General features: G+C 33.5%; 1 protein-coding gene across 1 annotated transcript in view; it reads left to right on the top strand.

The window, feature by feature from the left end:
* The window catches only part of LOC110833360 (uncharacterized), a 30462-nt gene that overhangs the window by 3158 nt on the left and 15703 nt on the right, over positions 1 to 11601 (top strand). The window contains exons 2-7 of the mRNA XM_022071344.2: positions 539 to 679; positions 1134 to 1219; positions 1401 to 2244; positions 9121 to 9300; positions 9582 to 9661; positions 10596 to 11316. Coding sequence (XP_021927036.2) covers positions 542 to 679; positions 1134 to 1219; positions 1401 to 2244; positions 9121 to 9300; positions 9582 to 9661; positions 10596 to 11316 — 2049 coding nt within the window. The 5' untranslated portion in view covers positions 539 to 541. The remainder of the gene's footprint in view (positions 1 to 538; positions 680 to 1133; positions 1220 to 1400; positions 2245 to 9120; positions 9301 to 9581; positions 9662 to 10595; positions 11317 to 11601) is intronic.

Below are 11601 nucleotides of genomic sequence, written 5' to 3'. Positions count from 1 at the left end.
ATTTAGGTTTGCAATTTGACGGAAGGAAAAAGTACACTAATTTAATCTCTTGTTGGTTGTATTACGGAACTGAGAAACGTACGTTTCTGTGCACATACTTCAGTGAGTACAAACTCTGAACATTTAGTGCGATTTCAGGTTATAAAGTCCGTGTGAACCAGTTACCCGTATTATTTTAGTGCATGATACGTAGTGATCAGCTAGATTGTTGTATGTAATGTAGGTATGATATGTTTTAGACATGTTATTAATTATATCGTACGTAATATGTTTGGCCCTTTCTTCCCCTGTTGCCATCTTAGTTTAAGTACATGGTTCATTGACCTGAGTAATGATAATTAAGTGCCTCATTATTTTTACCCGAAATACGTAGAGCCACTCAACAGGTGCATTATTATTGATGTAATGTCAATTAAAGCAGTATAACCTAAGACTAGTACTAGTTAGGCATCAGTAAATCTGTATTGTACCCACCTTTATACCTACCTTCACATCCAAGTCAGCTGTTGATTATCATTGAAATTCTGATTCTGTGCAGCACATGGATATGGATGTGAATATCAAAGTGGAACCGAGATCAGACGATGAGGCTGAATCAATAGCTTCAGAGAATGAAGATGATACAAAACAGGAGGGCAAGATGGGAACATTTACATTTGTTTCTGTGAAGCAAGAAGCAGTGAGTAATAGCAGTGTTACTTGTTATTAAAATTATGTCCTGTTGTTTGTTCTGCTGTTGATAAGCACTGCTGTTTCTTATTAGAGGACTTCTGTCAAAATCATGGATGAGGGAGAGATTTTTTTTCTACTTCTTTGGAACCATGACCACACTGAACCTCCTGTGGTACCAAGGAGTAAAGCAACAAAGTGTGGAATTATCCACTCACTTTTATTTAATGACTATGTTGGGTCTTCATATCATGTTGCTATGCCATCAGCATGAAGCACAGTGATAACTTCACAGTTTTAATTTTCTGTTTCCCCTCTATCATGCTCCAAGCACACTGGAAAAAAATGGTTTATAATGGCTTAATGTATGCTTTGTATAATAAATTGGACATCTAAATAAGTTGCCTCTTAGGTCTTTCTTCAATCACAGTAGCCATTTGTTAATTTAATTTCTTTTACACTAGGAAGATACCTGGGATTTGAGTAGAGTTAAAAAGGAGTTTAAGGATGAAGGTATGACAATAGAGGAACCTGAAGTGTGTCTGGAAAGGTGAGTATATGTGTTCAGCAATTAAAATTTTTTGAGATAGATACTTCTTCATCAGTCGGCGAGTCTTTCTAAAATTTAAAAAAATTCCCTGTTGAATATGTATTTCATAGTGAATACTGAAAAATTCAAGGAACCAAGACTGGTATATCTAAACAAATTATCACTTTCTGTTAACTTACAGTGAAGATAATGTGATTTCAATACAAGAAGATGGTGTAATTGCTGCCTCTACAGAATTGGACACATTTAACATCCACCATGCTTACACTACATCTGATTATATCTCTACTGGCGTTAATACAGTATTCCGTTCTGGCGAAAAGTTGTATGTGTGTGAAATATGTGGCCAAGAATTTGTACGCAGAGCCGAACTGTATAAGCACACCCACTCACATAATGGAGAGAGGCCATACATATGTGACGTTTGCAAAAAGAATTTCTCAAAGAAGGCCACCCTTAAGGAACATTACCGTATCCACACCGGTGAAAAACCTTTCACATGTGAAATATGCAGTAAGAGTTTTTCAAAAAGTGGGAATCTTTCGAAACATAGACGTACTCACACTGGAGAAAAGTCATATACGTGTAAGTTGTGTAATAATCATTTCACAGATAAATCAGTTCTTATACAACATTCATGTTATCAATCGGATCAGATGCCATTTAACTGTGACATATGCAAGAAGGGCTTCAGAGAAAGCAGATACCTTACAAAGCATCGGCGTAGACATACAGGAGACAAACCGTATGGATGTGATGTATGTCATAAAAAGTTTTCTGATAAAGGATTCTTGAAAAAGCACTATCGTATTCACACGGGTGAGAAGCCATTCAAATGTGATTTATGTAATAAAGAATTCACCCAGAGTGGTAATCTTTCGACGCACAGACGAAGTCACACTGGGGAGAAGCCATTTGGTTGTGACATCTGTGGTAAGAAATTTTCTATGAAACAGAAGTTGAAAAAGCATTATCGTATCCATACAAGAGACAAGGCAAGCAAGGCAGTAATGGAGGAAAAACGCTAACTTTATGAAATATAGTGTACGTGAAGGTATTTGAAACATGAATACTATGACTGATGCCTCACTTTTTTAATTTTTTTCCAGTTTGTGCACAAACAATATGGGGATCATTTTTTCGTCTGTGTTGATATTTTTTCAACTTATCAGTGACTGAAACTGCAGAGGAAGAAAATCTTACTAAGTAGGAGATTGGAGAGAGGTTTTTCAAGCTGGGGAAAAAATATATCTCTTGCATTATTCCATAAGCATTGAAATACTGCACATGAAATTTAATTCTGGTGGTGTATTCACATTCACTGACAGCTAATTTATTGAGCTGTTTTTAAATCCAGGATAGCCTTTATTTCCAGGAGCTGTGGTTTGTTTTTATTGAACAGATTTTATGCTGTATCTCACATTTTGTTCATTGATGAGAAGTGTTTGAATTTTTCGGATCCTTTTGTGTCTTTTGACTTAGATGATTCCATTTATCCTTTTCATATTTAAAAATACAAAAATGTTATTTCTATAAATACGTATATATTATTACCTCATACATTAATTGAAATAACTTATTTATTAGGATGCAGATTTGTGGGTGATGTACCATAATACTGGTTAATATTAGGACACTGATTGTGGTAGTAAGATTTATAGTTTTTCCGGAATTATTATCCTGATGCTTATTTGCATTTCATATTTATTTTGTGTAAAATGATCATTTATGTATATTTTCTCTCATGTGCTTTAGAAATTATAATTTTTTTTAAATTCAGTGCAACGAGAAGGAAAGAAATATGTGATATTAATGAACTGTAGATAGCTAATATTTTGGACTACAGATATGGTAGTAGATCTTCTGAAAAGTTAACACAATTAATGGTTTCTTTATGTACACACAAAATACCTATAATAATGTTGTTTCTGTATAAGTCCTCATACAAGAAAATGCCATTAATTAAGACTTGAAAGTGTTCACATTTATAGTCAAAGTACGTCACATACTATTGAGATTATATTCTTTAATTTTGTAATTTTAGTGTGTTATGTTTTCTTTCTCTGACTTAAGAGAGAAATTATTTCTGAAATTCTATTCAGAATATGCAATGCTTATAATGTGAGATATAGAACAGGACAATTTTTATTATAATCACAGCAGAAATATGTTTATGAAATATATGAATTAGATTACAGGCTGCTAACTGTTGAATGTGAGATACTGCTTTTGATAGATATGTTTAAGCTGATGATGCATGCATGATATTAAGGAAAATTCCTGTATGGATTTGAAATTGGAGGAGAATGTTTTTTCACTGATGCACATGTTTGAAGGGGTTATATAGTTTAATAATAATTTATTTTATGGCATATCTGACAACATGTATATATTCAATAAAAAAATGAAATGATTGAAAACAATTAAAATCTGATAAAATTTCATTGCATAAAGCAAGTACCTTCAGCTAGCTGCCATGTTTCCTGGAAAATGGAGAATGTAGAGGTGAAATGAGAGAAATAATGGTTTTTGGTCCATTATTGATACTGCAAAGAGTTAAGATGCTGTGCTTGTTTAATTTAGATAAGTGATGATTGAGGAATATTACAACTGGAACAACACATAGAAATTAAACAGACCTGTGAGAGTGATTGTGCAGTTAAAGTATTTTTGTATATGATCTGTGCTTTTAGATTTTTTTTATTTTTGTGCATTTTTAACTCCTCTATTAATCATCACATTGACATTAATTGTATTTATTAAATCATTTTCTTTCATTTTACATGTCTTCCACCTAGTGAACTGTGAAAAAATATAGCTGCAAATGTCTGTATGCTTCATGCAGAAAATAAAGTAATAATATATATAAAATTGTTCCTAAGTGTTATGTACTGTTAAATTCATTCTAGTATCATGCTCCTTGACATTCACCTCAGCCAATATGGTACCATTTTCTTACACTGATGCAAGGGTGATTAATAATTTGATAAAATATAACTTCAAAAGAAATTATGTATTTGTATTGTGCTTGCCACATTAACTACAAATTATGAAGTACAGAAGAGTATATTTTTTATTATTAGGTAAGATAACATAGCTCATAGGTTATTTGATAACAATGTATGAAATACTGAGGGGCCATTGAGGAGTGAATGTGTTTATATATGATTAATGTAAATGAAATTACAAAAAAAATGGTGTCATCCTACTATACTGTTCAAGAAAACGAGACAAATTAGAATGGCTTCTGTCACTGACAGTGTAATTAGATACATTTCTCATTGACACAATGAAAACATTTAATTTTTAAAGTGTTATATTGTTAATTGAATTTTGGAACAATGCCAAAAACTCCTAAAATATTGAAGAACATAAAATAAACATTAATTTATATATAAATTTGTAAATCTGTTATCTTCACATTGCATTCCAAATTTTGACTAGAAGTGCAGAAGGACGATACGTGTAGCCTTCGTCATATTTGTTATGTACCTGTCACTTTAATCTATGTTTGCAATCTCGAGAAGTTTTTTCTATTCCTTGTAAAGCTTATGTGTTCTTTCCGTATGTAAGTTTTGTGTTTGTAATTTCTGTTCGCTATGTTTGCGAGCGTGTCTCGGGGAAGATGGCTCTGGTCATGTTACTCAGGATTTATTTCAATTTGGTTTGGTGATATGTGTTGTCGATTTCTCGAGTTTGCTGGCTGCAAGTGGTTTATGTTAACGGTATTTTCAGGTTGTGTTTAATATTATTCATCCTGTGTGAACCGCAGAAATCAGCGACCAGTGACATCTCAATATCGGTGTCTCAGAAATTGTGTTGTGTGAACACGTTTCAGATCTGATGGAAATGTGGCTTGAAAATTAAAAAGGTTCCATTTGAAAAATTAGAAGGTAGCCTAGGCAACTTCACAACAACGATTCCAGTGCTAATATTTTACCAGTTAATGTATACCCCATTATCCTCTGCTTACATTTATTTTAAACATTTTTTGTACGTGTTAAAATAAGAGTTATTGAAAGTCAGAGAGAGGTTTGACACCCGTATTTTACGCAAGTATGCGAACCGTTGGTTGCTGATAGGCCTACTACTGTTTCACGAATTTGCAGGTTATAGGAGCCTTGCATTTTTATTTCTGTTGCGCCCTCTTCAATTTACATGAATTTTTGGTACATATATAGTATTTCACGTTGTATAAATTGTCCAATTGGTGCGTTCCATACACATAGTTTTTCTTTAAATAAAATTCTGGACATAAATTGTGGCAAGTAAGTAATAAATTACAGAAATACTTGGTGTGGTTATGAACATTGCTGCTGTTATATTGGGTTTACTGTAAATTTCCATGCATGCATATAAATGCATATTGTGGAAAGTGAGAAGCTTAATTTTAATAACATGAAAACATTCAATTGCTTTCAGGTACAGAAAACAAAATTTCAGCAGCTGTTATTAACATCCCCACGCCACCATTTTTGCTTGTGGCATGTTATTCTGCCCTTGTAATGTTAATATTCTTTTCTATAAAATTATTCAGCAGATTACATATATAGTCTATATTTGATGAGTTGTATGTAAATTTAGTATTCTTGTGACATAACGAAAGAATGTTCTCTGAAAATGATAGTTGCTTGTGAGTCATTAAAACTTTGCTTTTTCAGAATTGGCGTGTCTGCGCTAGGTTATGCTGATTGAAGACTGTGTGTGGAATGCCTGAGCTTTACAACTGGCTAATCTGAGCATTAAAAAGTGATATAAGGTTAGTACTATAGGTAACAGTTTGTAGGTATTACTTTGAAGTTATAGTTTTTTATCAAGAGATATTTCTGTTCTTATAAATTTTTACTGATACACTAACCCCCTTGCAATGCTGAGGTCAAGAGAGATTAGGAGCTATACCTCTACTCCCCCCAAATGATGTACATGGCGTGTAGTGGGACAGCTTTACTTGTCATAATATTCAGGTTCCTCAGTTTATGTGACTACATAATTTTTCCACATTCAGTTTGCTAAAGGAATAATGTGAGTTAAGAGTTTGACTTACAATTTATTTACATTCCATATATCCTGCTTTGTGCTATCCCAAAGGATGTAGAATATGGTCATAATAAAAGTACAGAACATATTTCACATATAGATATACATAAAGCTTAAGTGTTGCCAACAGAGATAAAATTATCTATAGAGTAGAGTAAAGCTGCCCCACTATACACCATATAGGCACTTCAGGGGAGTGGAGGTATAGCTCCTTACTCATTCTTAACCTCAGCTATAGATAGTGGTTAGCATCACGTCCCAGCCACATTTTACCCCTGGGACAGGAGGCTGGGTGGGCCCCAGAACCTGTCTGGGTGCATGGGCTAGCAGAAAACTCTTCTTCCCCCATTGGGGATCGAGCTACCTGGTTCAAATCTTTTAATGCAGGCTTGAGCAGTTTTTTTTCTTTGGTGTTATAAGCTTTTAATTGTAGGTGGAAGATTATTGAATAACTTGATACCTGTATAGTATATTCCTTTTTGATATTTGAGGTTAGTATTTTTCATGTGAAGGTTATATTTACATGTTATGTTTAAATTTTGTGCATTTGTATTTCTTTTAAATACGTCCAAGTTTTCCGCCACAAATGATAGTAAGGAGAATATGCATTTACTTGCAGGAGGAAGTATAGTAAATTCCTGAAATAATATTATACAAGAGACTTTGCTTTAAGCACCTGTCATTATTCTAATAATTTTCTTTTGGATGTAAAATACTTTATTACTGCCTGTTAAATTTCCCCAGAACTTTAATCTATATGGTAGTACAGAGTGGAAGTATGGAAAGTAAATTAATTTTAAAGTATCTTATTTTCATGAGTGGTACAGCTGTCCTCATGTCAGAGCATGCAGAGTTCAGTGTGGGAATAATATATTCAGAGTGTTTCTTCCAATTGAAGTTACTGTCAATTTGAAGTCCGTTGTAATTTCTTTGCTTCTACTACCTCAGTTAAACCAGGGCCTGTATTGTTCTTAGTAGGAATGTTTATATAGCTTCTTTTATCAAAATTCAGTACCGGTTTGTTAGCTTTAAACCTTTTGTTTACGTTGCCAAGGACATTTATGATATTTTGAAGATAATGAAATTCTGGATGTGTATTAATGAACCTTGTATCATCAGCAAAGAGAATATCTGTCAATTGACAGTTTACAGTTGCATGCAAGTTTTTAATTTCGAACATTTTCGGACATATGTAATTTTCTTAGGCCTGTAGTCAATTTTGGAAATTTTCGTATATATTTTTTTTATTTTAAAAGTTTTGTGATTTTGAAAATTTGTTCAGTTTCGAACTTTTTCAAAACCTATTATTTTTTTATATTTTTCGCCAATTTTTGAAATTTTTGTGTTATAAATGCTGCAGTGTCCACTAAAACAGTAATTTGGATTTCTTTCGACAGGAACAGGGATCAGTATTATATAACTTTGTCACAGCCTATTTGATAATATCGCACTGTAATGATCAAGGATGTTGTGATGAAGGTTAATGGATGTTATGTATTTTCGTTTATCCGTAGGAAATTAATATTTGTTGATTGTTAAAACTATAAATGACAAGGGTTTTTAAAATCCGGAGATGAAAATATTAAGCATGACAGAAACGGAAAGTTATTTATATTCTTATATATATTCGGGTAATGTATGTATTCTTGTTAAGGAGATTTGGAGATAAGTTCTCCAGTGGTATTTGTATAGTGTTTCTGACATATCAAAAAAGTAACAGTTAAGTACATTCTTCAGTGGCCTTTTAACCTCTTTAGGTTTAGCAAAATGACAGATATTACAGTATGAAATTATGGGACTTTATGGTTTGCATATCAGCAAATTGAATTTTGACATGCCAGCAAATTTATGGAGTTTCTTTTATGTGATAAGCTGTGTGCAAGAACCATATAGTAGTGTACAGCAACTAAATTCAGTTACTAGTTGCATATAGCAAAGAAAACAGTCTGTCTAGGTGCACGTACCCGTTCTTAATTATATTTGTGCCCAGTTATGTTGTGGCAGTTTGTGCTGATTTCATCTCATTTTCATAAAATGGCTGCAAATTTGGTGACAACATGTCTTCTGTTGCCTTCCATAGTGTTTGATGTACCAGATACATTAACATAAAATATTAGAATATATATTAAAAGTTACAGTCACTCACAATTATAATAATAAAATAATATTAAAAGATTTAAAACATCATTTAAATACACTACTAGTTTTGGCTACATTCAGCCATCGACGGGTGTATGCAGTATAAAATATTAGAATAAGTGAATTGGTATTTTGCATAGTATTATATGTTTTCACTTTTTGGGCTATCTGTAGATTGATACATTACTATAAGCCCACTTTTATTGTTGTACATGTAGCATTTCCTATGAAATGAACATTCTGAGTGCAGCTTATATTATATACCATCATGTGACTTATTTAACTTCATATTTTTCTTTCTTTTTTCAAGAATTATTCTTTGCTCACATGTTCTCTTAACAAAGGGAAGGAGTCTCCTGATGATCCTATCAGTGTCTGTTATCGAACATTGATGCTATATAGTTTGAGTTTTTGACTGTTTCATTAAAGCCACTGAGACTGCTCTTCTCAGAGCCTCATATGTTTGTTTTTCCTATTGACCAAATATAATATTTTGTTTTATGAAACTCTGTATTCTTTTCAGTCTCTTTCGTAGCACTGGAAATAATTTATTTGTAAAGTTCAGAAGTGAGATTTGTGAAGCACTCATATTCAGATACTGTACCATATGTTTATGTTACTAGTGTTCAAAATTTACATTTTACGTGTCTGTAAAGAAGTCAGAAACTCATATACTATTCTGTGAAGTATTTATCTGTTTTACCTTCAGAGGTTAGGTTAGCTGATTGAGACTGAAAGATTGGACTTGTAGGACAAACCAATACATTATGGATGTAATTAAAGAAGAATGTGACTCAGATATTGATTCTCGGCCAACATCTTCGCCAAGTGAGGATCAAGACACTACTGCAAAAATGGAAGATGTGTTAGAACCATTTACATTTGTTGCAGTGAAACAGGAAGTGGTAAGTATTTATAATTTTGCGTAACCACCATTGTGAAGAATTAGAAATACTTATAGTAAATAGATTAATGGAATAGATACATCTTTCAGTATTTATAAGAATATTTTCATTGCAAAACCATGTGAAAGATTGTCCCTTGTGACATGGATGTAGATATGGAGGAATAATGTTAAAATAAATATTATAAAAATATAATGTGGGAATGTGAATGGTAGAGGGGTCAATATGTGTAATGGTGAATCTTTTATAGAGTTTGTAAACTGATGTGGTTTCTGTTCTAGGAAGAGTCTTGGGATGACTGTCAAGACGATCAACATAAAAATGAAGTCACATTAGATGAACATGAAGTTGGTCCTGAGAAGTAAGTATGTATAGTGTGTTAATATGTAAACACAAAAAAGTATGAAACTTTGTTTATGGATTATGTCCATTGGATAGGTAGTTCTACTACCTTCTCTGAGTGACAGGAGGACAAAAGCTTATGCCTCTGGTTCAGTCAGTCATTCCAGGTTTATGATTAGCTTCACCAGCTGCTTAAGACAGTCCATTACATTATAAAGTCAGCAACAGAAAATTTGTACAAACTTCAGCTGTCATACTTGCTACTTTTGAACACTTAAATAGAACTACCTGAGGATGATAATTTAAGGTTGAAATATGTAGTAGATTGTTAACAAACATTGAAACTATAATCAAATATTGTTGTGTAGATGCACTGTCAACCAAACGATTAACACACAGCAGGATGTATGTCTTAAAAAAGTGATTAGGGTTTTGTCCTATTTGTCACTTGAAGATGGAAGTACAACCAACATCTGAAATTTTATAGTTTTAAAAACATCTAAGCAATGGATATAGTCCAAAAATGAATTCTACACAATGTGTCACACTGTCATCAGAATCCTTCAAACTTTAACAAGATGGTATCCAGAATTTATGATTATGTTCTGATAAAAGGTTAACAGAGTTGAGATTTAGGTTCCTACAGTGGCAAGTATGAAGGTGGCTGGCTTCTAGATTCTTATCCTGTGAGGACTAGTACAAGTTTACTGATATTGCTGAGAGGTGCTTGCATTCCCCATCATAAGGACAATGAGTATGTCATGTATAAGGGATTAACTGATTGCTTGTGCACAGCTTGTCACCCTGATGATGCAGGCAAGCACTTCTGAAATATCCGTTTAACTTCTACTAGACTACACGGTACAACAACATAGCAGACAGCAATCTTCATTCACCAGGTTGTCACATTACAACTCATCACTATTAACAGAATGGCTATCATTATTTTGTAGTGTGGATCACATGGCTGTGATACAGGAAGACACTGTAGCTGGAGGCAGTTCATCTCAGCTGCTTCCAAGTCCTTTCAATGTACCTAAGGGCACTAGCTTCCTAAGCAACATTTTAATATCAGAATACAGGAGAAATATGAAGACTGGTGTAAAATTATACAAGTATTTAATAACGGATAAGGGAGAGAAACGTTACTTTTGTGAACTTTGTGGAAGAACCTATTTACGTGTTGGAGACCTTGTGAAACATGGACGCACCCATTCTGGAGAGAAGCCATATAGTTGTGACATTTGTAACAAGTGTTTCTCAAAAAAAGACGTTCTCAGAGAACATTATCGTACCCACTCTGGAGTGAAACCGTACAAATGCGACCTATGCAGCAAATGTTTTACTAAAAGTGGGAATCTTGCTATACACCGCCTGATTCACACGGGAGAGAAGACGTACACTTGCGATATATGTAACAAGAAATTCCTGTTGAAAGGTGTTTTGAAGCTTCATTATCGTATTCACACCGGAGAGAAGCCATACACGTGTGATATATGTAACAAAGCATTCTCTAGAAGTGGACATCTTGCCTCTCATCAGCAGATTCATAACAAAGAAAAACAGTATATTTGCAAAGTTTGTAACAAAGAGTTTTCTCAAAAACATAATTTACAGAGACATTGCCGCACACATATGGCAAATGGGTTAGGAAGCTCTGCAACAGGAAATGAATAATTCAGAGCTCTGTTTTGGTAGTTGTGATCTTTCCAGTAATATTGTTTCATCATGGTAATGATCACTCCAGTTTTCTTTTTTTAATATCTGAATGACCATCAGCTCTTCAAGGCATTTTTGTTTTTGGTGTAATGAACTTGATTTGGAATGAAATGTAAATTCTCATTGGGTTAAGGAACATTGGAATGAGTGTTGGTTTGGATAACAAATAAGTGAGGGAAGCCATACATGATTACAATACCTTCAATTGACTTACTTTTTTCTTCCCCATTGTATGTGGTA

Source organism: Zootermopsis nevadensis, unplaced genomic scaffold (genome assembly GCF_977971745.1).
Source record: "Zootermopsis nevadensis isolate Lab colony 2312 unplaced genomic scaffold, Znev_1.0 Znev_ptg000012l, whole genome shotgun sequence".
Taxonomy (NCBI): domain Eukaryota; kingdom Metazoa; phylum Arthropoda; class Insecta; order Blattodea; family Termopsidae; genus Zootermopsis; species Zootermopsis nevadensis.
This window is presented reverse-complemented; position numbering and strand designations above follow the sequence as displayed.